The sequence below is a fragment of the Marmota flaviventris genome, chromosome 1 (genome assembly GCF_047511675.1).
Source record: "Marmota flaviventris isolate mMarFla1 chromosome 1, mMarFla1.hap1, whole genome shotgun sequence".
Classification (NCBI taxonomy): domain Eukaryota; kingdom Metazoa; phylum Chordata; class Mammalia; order Rodentia; family Sciuridae; genus Marmota; species Marmota flaviventris.
In genome coordinates, this window is record NC_092498.1 from 202,854,327 (window position 1) to 202,872,335 (window position 18,009).

Genomic DNA, 18,009 nt, shown 5'->3' on the forward strand with positions numbered 1-18,009 from the left:
AAACACTCTATCAGTGTCTGGGAATATTTAAGTCCTTGCATTTCTCAGGACAGAGAAAAAAGTGGGGACACTGGGGACCCTACAACTACTTATAGAACTAATGATACAAATGGATTGCTAACATATTATGCTGAGAAAAAAGTTGGACATAGCAGTAGATACTATATGATTCCATTTATATGAATTCTAGAACAAGTATAATTAGGGTGCCATAAAGCAAATCAGTGGTTGCCTGGGACTGGGGATGGGGGATTACTGACTGCAATCCCAGGACATAAAGTAATTTTGGGAGGAGCTGGAAATGTTCCATATTTGATTGTGGTGGTATTGCACAAGAATATGCAACTGTCAGATTTACTGAACTGTACACTTAAAATGTGTTCAACTAAATTATACTTTGATATGTTGTGAATTGAAAAACTGTTGGAAATCATGGAGATTCTTTTAAAATACCTTCTTTGTTATTAAAAGCAGTAATGCTCACTCCTACCCACTTTGTTCTTTTCCAAGGTCCCATATGCCCAGCCCTATAGGGTCTTGCTAGGTTGCCTAGGGCCTCGCTAAGTTGCTGAGGCTGGCTTTGAACTTGTGATCCTCTTACCTCAGCCTCCCAAGCCACTGGGATTATAGGCATGTACTAATGTGCCCGGCTCATCTAGATTTTTTTACAGAAATCTTCAAATGCTTTTTATGTCTTCATAAATGTTGAGTTCAGATGAGGAATGCTTTGCTACAGAGTTTCTTCTCTGCAGAGATGCCAGTTGGTAGCTATGACTGTTCATTAAGCCCCTGTCTTGTGGACTGGATTAGCTATAATGTCCACTGTAGATGATGAAATTGGATGCGGAGAGGCTAAATAACCCATCCATATGACCTGTATGTGGCTGAGGCTGGCTAAACCCAGGTCCACTCTACGCCACTGCTGGTGAGAAAACAGTGCTAACCTAGGAGACTGGAGTTCGGATTCCCACTCTGCCCTTTGGTCATGTGTGATCTTGGTTCCCTTATCTGCAGGTTAGGGGATTACCAAGCCTCATTTCTTGTGGTGGATTGTGCAATTCCAAGGGAGCAGTTGACCACACTGCAGTGCCATGGTGCCCCATGGAGTGCTCACGGAGGCAGCTCTGGGATGATAATCTCCCTAGTAAGTCTAAAGGTTGTCATGGATTTCTACCCAGAAAAATGTGTGTGGGGATTCCCAGAAAGCTCTCAAATAAGGTGACACCAGTACTGTTCCTCAAAACCTTCAAGAGCTCCCAAACACCTGTGGAATCTACTTCTAAACTCTTCAACTCTATAATCTAGTCAAAACCAATGTCCATCTTACCTCCCTCTACTCTTGGCTCCAAACTCTCTACTTCCACCAGGCCCATACCTACCCCTTCTTGAGATGCCATCAACCACCTGTCAATACCTCATATGGTCTGGGGCTAAAACTCCCTGGATGCAGGGAGGGGAGCGGAAGCCTTTTGGACCAGCAATAATGATACTATGGAATTCATGCTCTGCTGACTTTCTTCTTGTTCTGAATGCTCTGCGGAGCTGGAAGTTCTGTCATTCTAATGGATTGACATATATAATCTTATGTGCATATTATTACATATAATCTTCCTGGGCTCCTGGTTCCAAGCATTGGGACCCAAGCATATCTGCCATCTAATTTCATTCCTGCCTGCCCCTGTGGAGGGACCGACACACCTCACCTGGCTTTGGTAGGTCTATGTACCCTTTCCTGGAAACTTTCCCTCCTCCTTCCACATGGCCAAGTTGGTTAAATGTGAGACCCTTGCTTTGCCATAAAAGCTTTCCCAATCCCTGCAGCCTATAAGGACCTCTTTTCTGAACTCCTCAGAACTTGCATTTGGTGACCCATGTAATCACTCAGACCATAGTACACTACAGTATATTCCAGGCCTCCCTGAGATGATGCCCTTTTTCAATGAGAGGATTCGTCATAACAAAAGGACGCATGCTCACACGGTGCTGGCCACACACTGGTTTCCACATTGTCTTAATTTATTTACTTCACACAAATCCTGCCAGGAAGGCATTGCTCTAATGCTTTGCAGCAGAGAAAGCTGAGGAACACAGAGGTTACGTAGCTTGCTCAAGGCCTTATCACTTTTAGGTAGAAAAAGTGGGTTTGGGGCCCAGGCAGTCAGCAGTCTGAGCTCTTCCTGCCATTCGGGGAAAAAAAAAATTCTAGCCAATTTGAATATACTATGTTGAGTATGTTGCAGATTAAATAATTTAACATCTTTTTTACTATTTTTAACTATATTTGAGTATTCTGGGTATTTTTTTCAGTTCTGTTAGCTCTGATCACCAATAAGCTTATAAAACCTGTAAGATAAGGACTGAGCCCCTCTCTCCTTCCTGTTCTCCTCTTCATCTCTCTTATCCTCACCCTTTCCTTTGTCCTTTATCATGAAGCATGTGGCACAGCCGTATGCATATAGCAAATGTTTGATAAACACATGGTGAATTCATTGACTTGTCCAGTTGGCCATCAAGGTCACCTCACATATAGTTGGAGCTTTTCCCACAAACACTGGATGCATATCTTCCCTGTGCCTGGCATCACGCTAAGTCCCCAGGGCCCATTACACATGTAGCAGGCAAAGTAACTGTGCCCTGTGAAGCTCCTGTCACCATGGAACGTGGTTTACACCTTACATTGCCCTAACTCTGAATATTCTAAAGAGATTTCCAGACTTATCTTAGTTGATTCCGTGATAACCCTATGACACAGATATCACCATTTCCAGTTTGCACCTGAGAAAGCAAATATAAACGATTACCCCAAGGCCATGCAGCTGGGGGGCCAAAACTGAAACTCAAACCCAAGTCTTCGTGAGTTGTCTAAATTTGCTGTGATGACCTGCCCCACAGAGGTCTCAGGAAGGCCCCTGCAGAATAATGAGATTATTCCCTAGTTGTTTTCCTTCCATTATGGGGAAGATTCTCAGTTCATTCTTCATCCTGACTCCCCCTGGGTCAAAGTAATGCTTAGTGAGGAATTATAGCCCCCTCTCCATACCAAAAATAAGCAGTGTCGGGGGTGGGGAGCCAAGTGCCTCTGAGATAGCCACTGAGTGTCATGATTACTCAACTGAGTGCTTAGTGGGAGCTGTCAATAATAACAAAAGAAGAACTATAACAAATTTGATATCTTTCTGAAAACTTGCAAAACCTGAGAAGCTAGCCTGTTTTAAAACAGGAAGCACCATTGTTTACTACCTCACTAACATCTGTGATCAGACAATATCTCCACGTCTTTAGTGGTGAGACCTGGGTGACCACTGGGTGACCAGAGGACTTCACTAAATCACCAGGTACCACTTTGTTCTCATCTGGACAAGAACATACTGAATTGCCACAGAAGGTGCTTATTTAGAAGATCATTTCCAGGTAGGCTGGAAAAGAGAAATGTATCCAAATGTCCAGGAGGTAAAAGAAATACCTTCCAGAGTGCTCTTGAATCTAGGGGGAAGGAGGTGGGGGTAACTGGCAATTGAGAGGTGGTGTGGGGCCAGAGAGGGAAAGGGTGTTACTAAATATGTCCATTTTCTTCTTGCCTTCTCCTCAATCTTCCTTTTCTTTCTCCCACTCATACCATGATACGTTTGCCTCTTGCACTCATCCAAACTTGGCTTTTTATACCTCTTCAATCAACATTATCTTGTTATCTGCCCTGTACATTCATCCATTCTCAACGGTTGAGAATATCACCACTCCAGAAATGTTAGGCTCAGTAGTTCATTTTAATTGATATTGAATTGTGAGAACCAGTGAGTGAAAACATAACTCATAGCTATGTGTATTTTTTCATTAAATATGTATATGTACAAATACATACTTAATCCAAATTTGCATTGAAAAGCCACTCAAATGCAGGCTATTAGTTGATGATGGATGTGGTGTCTTTTTGTCTGGATAGATGAGGTTGACTGATTTCCTTTCCTAGATCTGTGCTGGAAGATAGACATAGGAAGCCCTGTGTTGTCTTTTGGAAAATGCTGGTTTGGCTTAGGATGAAAGTTTACTCTTGTTTGATGAGTGCTTCAAGGGAGAGTGGTGGGAAGTTGGGTCTTCAGTACATGAGAGGCTTGGAGCTGGAAGGCACCTACATCTCTCTTCAGCAGGTGATGCTTATGTGGAAACAGGAGGGCCCAGTTATTTCTCCTGGGGGGAGGGTAGGGGGGGATGTGAGCCCTGTATATGATTCAGTAAGAAAAAAAGCAGACATAATCAGCATAATAAATTTAGTGCAGAGCACAAGCAGATAATTCACAGAAAAGTAAATCTGAATGACTAATTAGTTTAAAAGACCCCCTCAGTAACCTAATAAATGTTAATTACAACAGCAATGACATTTCTTATGTCCATCTAACTGGCCAAGTGATTTTATTTTCTTTTATACCATCTCCCTGTTGATGGACATTTGCTGAAACTGGCACCAACATCTTCAGAGCCAAGAGCACACACACACTTTCTGGAAGCAATTCGGCAAAATACATCAAGAGGCTTAGAAAAATGATTAGAGATAGAAATTGTGATTGGGAGAGTGTGCTTTAAGGAAGTAACTTTTAAAATGTTTTTTAATGGCTGTATTATTTATAACAGGGCAAACTGGGAATGACTTTATCATACAAGAGTATGACAGTGGTTAGCCATGAATGTCTTACACAGTGTGTTGGAGTCATTACAAATTATTTTTTCAAATAATTTTAACCACATAGAACCGGGTGCAGAATGTGCAATTTAAAGTATCAGAATACAATATAATATACAAGTATGCTCTCACTTACAACATACATGGTACCTAGGAAAGACACAGTGGATCTTTCTCTGTGGCACAACTGGAGGTGCGGGTATGGGGCCCTGGGCAGCTGAGCACTCTGGCTATGCTGACCACACTACTCTGTGTAGACACACCTTCTTCAGGAAGACATACCTTTCATGACCACCTCTTTCAACTAAATAACATCAGCCTGTATTCAAAACTAAAAATCAGTCATATTTGAAATACCTATTATTCAAACGTAATGGATAAGTCTAGTTGGGGGGCATGAAGGTTGTTTAAAAATATCCAAAATCAGCTGACAGCTGTGGTTGGCAGCTGAGGAAGTCCATGTGCCACCCTAAAATAGATATGTGGGGAAATGTTTGCAACTTGGAGGAGGCAGCACTAATTTCAGCTTTAAGATAATCTTGTATATTTCTAGGGAGGAAACTCCCTCCTTCTGCTCCTGTGCCGTTTTCTGAAAGTTCTTCCCCAATTGGGCTGAATCTGTTTCCTCCCACGCCATCATATTTCTGTTCTCTAGAGTCTACTCTCTTTTGTACAGGAAAACCTATCACATCATAGATTTTTCTATCTTAAAGAGACCTAGAAATTGTCTAATCTAATCCTTTAATTAATTATTTCTGTGCCAGATAGCATTACAGATTTATTAGATTACAGATTTATGTGTGAAGATTGAATTAGTCTCTTTGTGCTACCTCCCGGGGTTGGTTCTGGGGTCACTCCTGGGAGCCATACAAAATTCTGATCTCAACTACATAGCCAGTATATTGCTTGCTCTCGAGAGTAACCCCCCTGGCTTCTTCAACTCATCTTTACTGGATACGGTCCCCTCCTGACTGCATTTCAATTGGACAGTGTTTGCATTACAGGTAATGTAGACACAGCTGGATATCTTTTATGAGACTGGGAAATGATCACTTCCCATAATCCACATACAATATTTTACTAATTTACATAAAGCAATGAAGATTAAGTTAGATTAAATTACAGGCACATGCAGAAAGCTTTATAAAATTAACCCCATCACATGCTAACTTTATGGCCAACTAGAATCATAAGAGTTTTTATGGAAGTATGGATGCGCAGTGTGGGTAATCTAAATGTCTCTTAATAGAAAAATCACCAAAATCACCCCTTAGGCAGGGCTGGGAATTGAGAGGGGAGAGAGTTAAGGAGATTTCATGTTTGTCAAAAATCAAATCAAATTTAAAAATGATAGAGGTTTATTTTGCATACAATAAGATTAGTCTAAAACCTGGGAGACTTGGAGCTCAAAGTGGGAAGAAATAAGAGATCAATGGAATAGAACAAACAGTACACAACAGAATCAGCAGTGATCCTAAGGCAAAGGTGACAGTTCAAAGCCCAGGGGAAAGGGGTCAACCCACAGAACTACTATAAACCCCCAGGGGTTCCCCTTCTGATGGTCACTCAGAGGTTATCCAAGTGCAGTATCCAGCCACATTTGTCAAGAGGCTAAGCCCTAGCAAGAGAAGAGCAGAGGTCCTTGGGTTATCCCCAAACTTCAGAATGTTCCAGAAGCACTAAAAACCTCAGGGTGGGAAGAAGAAGAGAAAATGTGGGCCTGAGAGGCATCGTGGGCCCAGCATCCTCCTGAGTGGAGGTGTAGGCTGTGGTCACCTGAGGGCTTCTCAGTCCTTGAGAGGAGCTAAACCAAATCCCAGACCTTAAGAGGAAGTCTCCCCTCTCCCAGTCTTGGTGGTTATATGTGGACCCTGGCCCAAAGCTAAAGAGGAGAACCCAGCTACTCACTTTTCTATACTTGGAAAGAGTAGTCCAGTGCTTTATGCCATGTGGCCTCTGACCCACATTTCTGACTTCACTCAGTTTGTGGTGTCAAGTTCGGAAGGGTCATCCCTTCACCTGGTAATGTGCCTGGGCTTCCATCCCAGTGGCCTGTTGGGGAATGAGTCTGCCAACGCTTCCAGGAGGCCCTGCTTGGGAACACTGGTGTTCAATTATGGTTTAATTGATAAAGAAATTGAGCAAAACTGAAAATTTTACGACAAAGCCACCATGAAGTTTAAAGCAGCACAATTCACAATAGCTAAATTATGGAATCAACCCAGATGCCTGTTAATAGATGAATGGAATAAGAAATTGTGATACACACGCACACACACAAACACACACACAAAATGGAATGCTACTCAGCCATAAAAAGAATGAAACTATGGCATTTCCCAGTAAATGGATGGAAATGGAAAGCATCATACTAAGTGAAATTAGCCAAACTCAGAAACTCAAAAGTCAAATGTTTTCTCTCATATATGAAAACTAGAATAAAATAAAGGAAAGGGGAAGGGAAGGATAGGATAACATAAAGAACCAATCAAATATAAATTAATAGATGAGAAAAAATAAAGTCTAGTAGAGTATAGGAAAAAGGGGAGGGGGAAGGAGGGCATAAGGAAAAGGGGAAGGGAAATGGGGGAATTATGAACCTAAATTGATTTCCATTTATGTATTTGTCAAGATAAACTCAACTGCTATGCATAACTATAAAGCTTTAATAATAATAATAATAATAATAATAATAATAGCAATAGCAATAGCAATAAAATCCCCTTAAAAATAAAATAAGACAGTAGGCTCTCATTCTGGTCAGTCTTGTATAATGTATGCGTATCTGCACAGAGAGACGTTAATGGTGGTAAACTACGTGATGAGATTTAGGGTAGTTTTTACTTTGCTTTTGTGCTTGCATTCATATTGTTTGTTTGCTACCACCCTATCACTTCCCCAAAAATGCAAAAAGCCTTTTTGAAAATCCCAATTCAAACTCTTGACTATCTTGAACCTAAGTATTATGCAATTGAGTCAGGTTAGACCGATGACAGCCGTGTTAGCTCTTACATCTCTGAACCCACGAAACGAGGAGTCAAAGCCCAGGCTGTGGCTGGGAGGGCCTGCATGACTCGGGCAGCCCTGAAGCCTCAATCAAAAGATCCTATGCACTCGTCACACTGGTCATGTTGATCATATGAATTAAAGACACTATCTCCAATTGAGCAAACTTGAATGAATTTTCCTTTAAAGTTTGGCTTGTTTCTAAGTTACTCTGAGAGAAAAGAAAAGTACTACAAATAACGAATGGTGTGTGGAAGCTCTCTGTATTTGCCCTCTGAAGAAACTGCTCTGTTCCTTCTTGTTTTAGATGCAGAACTTTCAGAGGACACTTGGGGTGATTTCAAGTGCAAAACAGACAAAATGATGGGGAGTTTTTTTCCTCAGCTGCTGGAAATAGGAACGCTGTTGGACTTAACATCAATTGATCCTCAATTCCACATTGGGCTTCCAAAGCCAGGAATATGTATGGGATGGGAAGAAGATGTATCTAGGCAGAGCCATGAAAATAGATCAACAGGGGTCGGCTTTTTCCCCATTTCACCAGAAATGGCTTCTCCTGACCTTTCTTCCACTCTTGTTTCTTACATGATTTACGGCTTTTTCAAGTTCAAAATGTGATTTTATATACACAATTTCATTTCATTTCCTTATGCTAGCTCTCTTGTGAGAGATTTTCTCAAAACAACAATAACAACAAAATAACATGGTGTAGTCAGTGTAGATATGAGCATCCCACAACTCAGTTGTAACATTGATGCTACACCATTGTATAGAAACAGAATGCCCAACCAGAAATGTGCATCCCCTTGAATGGGAGACAAATAACTAACAAAAGTATATGAGGCTATACCCCCTGCACACAGGGCTCAGCCTCTGGAAGAGAATCTGCTGAGCCCAGTGCGGGTACCAAGAAACACTGCTTCCTGCTGATAGCTCTGGTATCATGTGCCTCTGTCCCGGAATCCCACAACTTTTCTCAGGAGCTTGTGATCTGGAGACACAAGCCCTGGTACTGGAGATGGGCCCTGGACACAGAGAGGTGACCTTGTCTGGTGCCAGTGGACTGATAAATCCATAGGAGACAAGCCCTTCCAGCAGGCTGGAGCGAGAAGCCTGGGAGCACAAAGGAGCCCAGTGAGGCCCAGAAATCAGTGCAGGAACCAATACCCATTGGACAGGTAGGAATCCAGGTTCAAGAGGTAGACCTGCCCTGAAGTGGCAGAGGGGAGAGACTGATCACCTCCCAGAGTTGCCAGAGAGGAAACTGCAACTCTAAGGGACTGGGTGGCAGGCTGGAGACACTGTGTGAATGGTGTCGGAGTGAGAGGGGCTGAGCCCAAAGCAAGGGCAGAGTCCAAATCTGCAGTTCCATGGCAATCCTCCCTGCAAGGGCTACGCGCCTGGTCCAATGCTAAGAGTTGCCTGAAATATCTCCATAAGGAGAATGGCTCGAGCCGGACAAAGCAATTGCTCACCCCATCCCCTTCCCTTTTCATGTGTGATTGTCAACTCTTAGGGGGAGGAAATGGATAACAGAGTTAAGATCACCCCTTATATTGTATGGTAAAGAACTTTAAAAGGGGATCACTAGATAAAGAGCTACAGGATCAGGTGCCCAAATTAATTTGAAACTAGAGAAAAAAAAATTTCACTTTTAAATAAATGGTTGTTTTCTCTAGTCTTATGCTCTGGGACTCTGCCACGTTCCTCCCTAATGCTGGAGAACAGGAGAGATAGAAGAGGGAAGGGATCTGGAAAGGCTGACTAGACCAGGTCCTGGACCTCTTTTTTTTTTTTTCCCTCTGAGTTGTCCTTTATTCCTATTTCACAGGTGAGGAAATCAGGCTGGCCCTTCTGACAAGGGAAAGCACCACGGTCTGACTAAGCGGCCACTGGCTGAGAGCAGCCATCTGCTGGCTGGGAAAGGGGTTGGGTGGGATGCCCTGGGCAGGGATCTCAGGGAGAGTGAGTGGGACAGTGTAGAGGCAGGAGGCATGGAAGGGAATTACACATAGAGATGGAACACCCCGTTCCTGCTGCATAAGTGCCACTAGCCCTGCTGCATAATATACCTGCCATCATCCAGCTAGCAGATGGTAGATCCTGGACCTTTTAAGGATACTAGAAAGATCTGTATTGTGTCCTGGGACAATACATGCATTTCCCCAAGCTGCAGGGTCAGCTCTATCATTTTGTGCAAATGCCTGATAAGAGAGCCTGACAGAGCTGGGAATGTCAGGGGACACCCTACTTCCGGTGGGTTTTATCCTGCTCTCCAGCTGGGCATAAGAGGAAAAAATGGAGGGATCCCATAAGTGACAAATTTTCTTTTCCTTAAAAGCATTTAGGCCTCAACCTTCTTTAAATGTCTGAGCTGGCTCTAATCTGATCCAAATTTACACTCTGCTCTGATAAAGATATTTCATGTTCTCCTTTGCTGAAATAATTATGATTGGGCTCTTCCTTCAGTCTAAGTCTTTTTTGGAGCTCATAAGCTGAAGTTTATGCCCTCTATTTTTCTTTCTTCTGTCCTTATTCTGAGGCCAGTTGTCCAAGGGTTAACTATCTCTCTCACACACACACAGAGAGAGAGAGAGAGAGAGAGAGAGAGATCTCCTTTGAAGACTCCTAGGTTTTAGGATTCTATTGAGAAGCAAAGACAATTCCTTGCCACTTCTAAAACTTATTTTTAAGAACACTCATTAACTTACACGTCCACGTCCTCACATGTGTCCCTTCCCTGAGAAAGGAGAAAGCCAACAGCCCTTCCTCCCTTGAGCGAGCAGCACATGGACCAGTTGTACTTCACCAGACTCCTGCCTCATCTCATTTTCCTCTTTCTCCAGGGAAGTCCTAAGAAAAACAGGCAAGGGCAGGATGTGGAGGGTGGGAGGGACCCAAGGTAAGGGAAAAGGGTGATCATGAACAGAAACCTATTTCCATGCAAATGAGTTTGTGGGGATGAACCCAACAACTATGTATAACCATTAATCTCTAATAAGATAAATAAAAATTACATTAAAAAAGAAAAGAAAAAACAGGCACTGGTTCTGCAGTTCCTGATCTATAAAAATAAGTTGAATAAGAAATTCCTTTGACCAACCCCTCCTGTTCATCTTCTTTGCGAAGAAGCAGCTCTCCAGAGTTTTCTGTGGCACATATAAAGGTCAATTTAAATTGTTGACTTGATTGGATTAAGAGATGCCGAAGATTAAGAGGCTTCTGGGTATGTCAATGAGGGTGTGTCTAGGCATGTGGAATAGCCAACTGAAGTGGAGATGCTCCCTAAGCATGGGCAGCACCATTCAGTAGGTTGGAGGCTTAGATGGAATAAAAGTTGGAAGAACTAGGAAGCAGCAGCAGATGCAAGCTGGATTCTCCTAAACACCTTCTTGTTTGCTGCTTCGATCACCTGAGGACATCAGACTCCAGCTCCTTCACTCTTCCAAGGTGGACTCTGCCAGTGATTCTCCAGGGAGTTTCCAGAAGCCTTTGGTCCTGGACTGGGATAGCATCATTGATCCCTCTTGTTCTGAAGCTTCAGCCTCTGGACTGCCCAGTGACTGGTTCCTCCAGCTCTCCAGCCTGCAGATGGCCATTGTGGACTATCCAGCTTCTGGTTTTTTAAGCCAATCTAATAAATCCCCTTTTTATTACCATACCGCCTGTTGGTTCTGTTCCTCTGGAGAACCCTGACTAATACAGCACATTTCTGCTTAACTCAGCATTACTAAGAGCAGGAGAAAGAAAGCAACTGAGGTTAATGCTGCCTAACATTGCAATAATTTCAATTGTTATTAATAATTACAATAGCTAAATCAATAAAAGTTAAATTTTAAAATCCTTGCATTTAAATCTAGTCATGACAGAACTGGACATGGCTAGAAACTGAAGATCCAACCCAAACTTTTACATTTACTTGTTAGAGGATTTTGAATAAATTACTTATTTTCTTCAAGTTTCAGTTTTTCCATTCATTACGAGGAACATGTTACACATCATTATAGGGCGTGGGAAGGACTGGTTATTTATAATAATAATTATTATTACTACTATTGTTATCAACATTTTGTTTTAAAATATGAAGATAATGATTTTGATAGTCACATTTAAACTATAAGACATAAAAATGCAAAATGTTTTAAAATATGCAGTCGTAGGTAGGAATAGTGGCTCACACCTGTAATCCCAGTGACTCAGGAGGCTGAGGCCGGAGGATTGCAAGTTCAAGGCCAGCCTCAGCAACTCAGTGAGACCCTAAGCAACTTAGTGAGACCCTGTCTCAAAACAAAAAAATAAAAAGGACTGGAGCTATGCCTCAGTGGTAAGACCCCTGGAATCAATCCCAGTACCAAAACAACATAACAGTTTGTGGTGATAACAATTAATATATTATTATCGTTCTCCAACTTGTTTTTCTACTTTGAACTTTCTTCTTTAAAAGCTTTCAGAACTCAATATCCCCATTCTTCAGCCCCATCCTGCAACATTTCTGTTTCTTTTCCCATCGAGGATCATGCTGACTTTGAAAACTGCAGATCTTCCGGAGGCCAAAGCCCCCTCTACCCTCAGCATTTCTGACTTGTCATTGGAAATCGGTGCAAAAGAACCTTTAAAATGTGCTGGCAGCTCATCACGCCCTCTCTGGGTAAGCCCATCATCACCTGGTGTGCTTTGGCCCGTGCCTAACTGCGGGACTGTCTTTTCTTCTCTTCCAGGGACGAGCAGAATGGCTACCTCCTTCCCTGAGACTGAGCTGGCCCTGGAGGCAGTTGGAACCACACCCTACGACTATGACTGGGCACTGCCCTGTGAAAAAGTCAATATCAAGGAGCTGGGGTCGCGGTTTCTGCCCCCGCTGTACTCCCTGGTGCTCGTGGTGGGGCTCCTGGGCAACGTGGTGGTGGTGCTGATCCTCACCAAGTACAGGAGGCTCAAGGTCATGACCAACATCTATCTGCTCAACCTGGCCATTTCTGACTTGCTCTTTATCTTCACTCTTCCCTTCTGGATCCACTACGTTGGGTGGAACGAGTGGGTTTTTGGTCCTTTCATGTGCAAGCTCCTCTCGGGGTTTTATTACCTGGGCTTGTACAGCGAGATCTTTTTCATCATCCTGCTGACCATCGACAGGTACCTGGCCATCGTCCACGCCGTGTTTGCCCTTCGAGCCCGGACGGTGACTTTCGGTGTCAGCAGCAGCATCTTCACCTGGGTCCTGGCAGTGCTGGCGGCCCTCCCCGAATTTATCTTTCATGAGTCCCAACAGGGCTCCGAAGAGTCTGTCTGCAGTCCCCTCTACCCAGAGGATGAGGAAGACAGCTGGAAGCGTTTCCATGCTCTGAGGATGAACATCTTGGGTCTCGCGCTCCCTCTGCTCATCATGGCCGTCTGCTACTCTGGGATCATAAAAACACTGCTGAGATGCCCCAACAGAAAAAAGTACAAGGCCATCCGGCTCATTTTTATCATCATGGTGGTCTTTTTCATTTTCTGGACCCCCTACAACCTGGTTCTCCTTCTCTCTGCTTTTCAAATGAACTTACTGGAGTACAGCTGTGAGCGCAGTAGACATCTGGACCTGGCCATGCAGGTGACGGAGGTGATCGCCTATACCCACTGCTGCGTCAACCCTGTCATCTACGCCTTCGTCGGCGAGAGGTTCCAGAAATACCTGCGCCATTTTTTCCACAGGCACGTGACCATCTACCTGGGCAAATACATCCCATTCCTTCCTACCGAGAAACTGGAAAGAAGCAGTTCTGTCTCCCCGTCTACTGGGGAGCCCGAACTGTCTGTTGTGTTTTAGATCAGGTGCAGAAAACTGCCTGTCGAAGCCGGACTAGGCAGGTGAAGCTAACACACTGCGTCAACAACATTGAACTCTGGGACAGGTCTTTGAACTTTCAGCACAATAGCAAAGCTCTTGAAGATCTTAAAACATATGCAATGCGGGCAGTGTGGTGCTTACACCCAAGGTCATTACCAGAGGCCAAGGGCTGGACAGTTTACCCACTGAAAACCATAAAAACTACAGCTTTGCTTGATTCTCTGAAGACTTACCTAAGTTTGGATATTAGATAATATACACAGCCACAAACAGGTAAAACTTCTTATATTTTAAAACGTAACTTCAGCCACTTACGGACAGAAATGAATTCTTTCACAAAATGCATTAAGTCAAATTACTTTATTTTCTCATATGCCTAAACAAAATTCTTTCTTTGCTTGGTAAAAGGGTTTTGCCTTCTTTTTTTTTTTTCTTTTTTGCTATATGGATAAATACTCTCAAGCAACATAATGGCACGATGCCATAGCTGTTCTAAATATTCTTAATAGTTGGTTGGTTTCCTGTTCACACCAAATGACCTCATGTCTCTTGTGTGGCTCACAGAGCCCTAAAAGGTGCACTCTATAAAGTAGGGGGATTCTATACGTGAGAAGAAGCCCCAGTGTGGAGTGGAGGCTGTAGGCTCAAAGGGACTCACTGAAGTCACTGGTTCTCAAATGTGTCATCAGAAGCACTGGGCTGGGTCTAATCTTACCCCAGAGTTTCAAAAGTGGTGGGTCTGGAGTGAGACCAGAGAATTTGCCACAAATGCGAGTTCTCCAGCGTTGCCAACACTACTTTTCCTGGGATCACACTTTTAGAACAACTGCACTAACTAACATGCTCCTAGATGCACTTCCGCCTTCTTCTGGAAACTCAGGATTTCGCAGTTGTCAGAGAAAAATGTAAAAGACCCTTTCGATGGATCTCTGCTAAAGATCGTTGCCATCTGAGAAGACTATGAACAAAGTCAATCCATCAGAAACCAATCAACTCAGTAGGAATATCTAGTCCACTGGTTTTGGTAAGATGAGCTTGGCTGGAATACCCATATCGAGCACCCTGCACTAGAAGCTGCAGGAGATTCTAAGATGGGTGGGACTTGCATGAACTGCATTCTAAAGAGATAAAAATTGCAACTTATGACATAAACATATTTCAAAAAAAAAAAAGTAGGAATGACCCAGGAACGAGGACTTTCTTTCTCCCTGTTTATGGCTTCTTGAGAAAGTGAGTTCTAAGCTTCTGCTTAATGTGTGCCCCTCAGTAGAGACTATGTACGAGAAGGTGTCATGAACCCACCAGCTGTTCATCCAACAGCTGTCTGTTAGGGGTCAGGGACAGGATGCACACACACTGCCGTTAAGTGAAGGATGCATAAGACAGACACAATCCCTGCCCCCATGAAAACTTCAGTCTAGTGAGAGGTGTAAGACAGAAACTAATAACTCCAATATGAAGAGGCAGGCACTTGATGCTGTTCCTGGAGCTGAGAAGGGAAAAGCCATTTCAGGTGAGGGAGGACTTCACGGAGGAAGTGGCTTCTGACCAGGTGTCTGAAGAATAGACAGTAAAGGATTGAGAAAGTAAAGGATTGGGGGACAGGCATTTGAAACCAAGGGAATGCCCAGTTCAAAGGTGAGGAGGAAGGCACATATTTATAGAAAATAGGGTGGAATGAACAAGTTGGAATGGGCCATGAATTTCAGGCGGAGGACCTTAAACTTTTTAAGGGGTTTTGAGGAGGGAAATAAAATAATCAATGTCATGCATTATGGAGATGAATCTGGAAACAGAGCATGGAGGCTTCAGAACCACCCAGAGAGGAAAAGTTAGCAGGTGAGCATGAGTGTAGAGATGAGGAACATTAGTGGCTGATGAGAGGTGCCAGAAGCACCCAGAGATGAAGTGGCCAAGAGACAGCATGAAGAAAGAGTCAAAGCACTAGGCGTCATGTATGGTTGATAGAAAAAAAATCAAAGGGCAAAATATGTGTAACAGTCAACTTTGCATTATTACAATGAAACACCTGAGGTAATTAACTTATAAAGAGAAAAGGTTTATTTAATTCATGGCTCTGGAGGTTCTAGTTCAAGATCCACTGACCCCATAACTTTGGGACTCTAGTGAGGGTAGTAGATAGCAACAATAGGAAATGCATGTTGGAGCAGACCATTATGTTATAAGCCAGGAAGCTGAACAGAGCGAATAGACTGGAATCTCACAGTCCCTTCTGGGGGCATGTCCTGGATGACTAAAGACCACCACTAGGCACAATCTCCTGAAGACAACAGGACCTCCTGATGGTGCAATCCTGGGAGACAAAGCCTTTAACATGGGCACCTGTAGGGGACACTATAAGACAAAAGAAACCAGCACCAGTGGTTGTCTTTAGGAGGGCTCTGAGTGGCTGGAGAGCAGGAAAAAGAGTGTGGCCTTCTGGATTTTTTTTTTTTTTTTTTACAGTGCTGGGGATGGAACTCAAGGCTCACACATCCTAGGCAAGCATTCTGCCACTGAGTCCATCTCCAACCCACCTTTTGGATTTTGAGCCATGGAAACATGTTACCTGTTCAAAATAATAATAACAACAATAAACCTTAGAATCATATTTTTAAAATTAAAGGCTAAGCTCTTATTCAGATGTTCAGATGTGGGCACCCAAACCATCAGCCAAAGGACACGAGAAACTTCTTGCCATGAATTAACCCTTTGACGTGGTACACATTATTTAACCTCGTTTGGCTAAGATTTCTTTATTTATACCATAAAGGAGTTGGATTAGATCATTTCTAAGGTCTCTGAAGCCCAACCAAACTCTGATCTTCTTAAAAATATTGGGAGCCGGGAGCTCAGTCCATAAAACAGATTGTAAAACAGGAGGGGGAGAGGAACAGAGGACAATTCCAAGCATCACCTCCCCTGGCTGGAAGCAGACGATGACCCATTGCTGACCAGGGGGTCCTCGGGAGTCGCTTGCTCATCCACTCATCTCTTACCATTCTCCATTCTCTCCTTCATCCAGTAAACATTGGCTGAGCATTCACCATGTTCTCAGCTAAGTCCTGAGCAAACAAAATCAAGCACATCATGGACCCGCCCTCAAGAGCTCACCGTCACGTTGATTTGCCCACAGATCTTGCTCTCCGTTGCCAGGGTTCTGCCAATGCCTCATTTTAACCAAAATGGGAGACACTTCCACGTGAAGGCCAGAAAACATTTGATTTCACTTCCTATCCAAGTGCTTGGGGACGGGGTATAGCTGTTCCTGGCCATCCGTTCCATCCCTCCTCGGCCTCTGGTAAGGGGCCTCCACCTTTCTAACCACGGTGCTCACCTGAAAACTCTACTGGGTAATATAGGATGTGAACTTTGAAACACTCTGAACCGTGCAACGTGAATCTCACCGTGGCTAGGAAACTCTGAAATAACCTTTTCTCTTTTTTGTGGTTCAGTTGAAATGTAAATAAAACATCATTCAAAAACTTAATTATATGTCACTGATTCTCTCTCGGCTTGTGAAGTTGTGTCTGCTCTCAGGTAACCACAGTTGCTGGGGACAGGTGCTTGCTTATACTTGCCCTAACCCCAGAAACCTTTAGGAGCTTTGAGGCCCACTCAAAACTGCAAACCATCAAAGCGTGAATTCAGTGTGCTCCGTCTTGCTCCCTAGCCCAGCTCTGTCCAATGGAACTATCTGCAATGACAGAAATGTTCTATATCTGCCTTGTCCAAGATGGTCAACTATGAGCCGCATGCAACTGTTGGCCAATTGAAATGTGGACGATGTGACTGAGAGGAACCGAATTTTTAAAATCGCACTCAACTTCAATTGCTTTGGGTTTAACTTGAAATAGCCATCCGTGGCCAGTGGCTACTTCAGGTGGTTCATGGCTCATCACTATCCTTACACACTTGACTCTTCATTCCTCTTCTACCTATGCAGAAGCTCTCTGCAGCCAGCAGTACATAATAGAACACAAGTAACAGAACAGTAAAAATGCTAGTGATGCAAAGATGGCAACCCATTTCTAGAAACTGGGCTCACTATTCAGTGAAAGAGACCATCTACCTTATAGGATCGTAGTGAAATCTGTGAACGCCCAAAGGAACCTACCTCAGGAAGTAGGATGGAGACATCAGAGAAAGGTACACAGAGAGCACGGTGATCTGCTTGGGTGAGGATTCCCCAGGCGCAGACCCTAGGTAAGGATTTGAAATCCGAGAGTTGATTCGGATGAAGCAGGAACTTCAGTAGGGAAGCAGAGAAGTAGAACAGAAGGGGGAGATGCCAACCACGGGGACAGAATCAAGTCACTTTCCATGGTGCGGGGCTGGTGACTGGGATTAAAGTCACCAGAAGACTCTGGGAAACGGTGCAATACACCCGGCTCAGTCTCCACTCAAGGGCAAGGGAATGGGGTATTTATACTCCACTTTGTCTTCATTGGTGAGCGCTTTCCCAGCTCTCTGTACTTCTGGCTCAGGAAGAGCCTGC

General features: G+C 43.6%; 1 protein-coding gene and 1 long non-coding RNA gene across 3 annotated transcripts; one reads left to right on the forward strand and one right to left on the reverse strand.

The window, feature by feature from the left end:
* Nucleotides 1-3,267: 3,267 nt before the first annotated feature.
* Nucleotides 3,268-17,001, forward strand: Ccr3 (C-C motif chemokine receptor 3). 2 transcript variants are annotated; one of them, XM_027932194.2, is made up of 3 exons: nucleotides 3,312-3,335; nucleotides 7,989-8,859; nucleotides 12,400-17,001. In XM_027932194.2, the coding sequence occupies exon 3, from the start codon at nucleotides 12,411-12,413 to the stop codon at nucleotides 13,488-13,490; it is 1,080 nt and encodes a 359-aa protein (XP_027787995.1). In that variant the 5' UTR covers nucleotides 3,312-3,335; nucleotides 7,989-8,859; nucleotides 12,400-12,410; the 3' UTR covers nucleotides 13,491-17,001. The 2 variants fall into 2 exon arrangements, with proteins under 2 accessions (XP_027787994.1, XP_027787995.1); XM_027932193.2 differs by lacking the exon at nucleotides 7,989-8,859 and having other exon boundaries at nucleotides 3,268-3,411.
* On the reverse strand, nucleotides 3,746-12,398 carry LOC114090114 (uncharacterized). The gene is made up of 4 exons (XR_003582308.2): nucleotides 12,346-12,398; nucleotides 10,393-10,534; nucleotides 6,584-6,765; nucleotides 3,746-4,215 (listed from the first exon to the last, which is right to left on the reverse strand). It is a non-coding gene; the product is annotated as an uncharacterized lncRNA (long non-coding RNA).
* Nucleotides 17,002-18,009: the final 1,008 nt, after the last annotated feature.

Coding starts and splice junctions, on each gene's coding strand:
- Ccr3 (XM_027932193.2), top strand. CDS start 12,411: ATGGCTACCTCCTTCCCTGAGACTGAGCTGGCCCTGGAGGCAGTTGGA.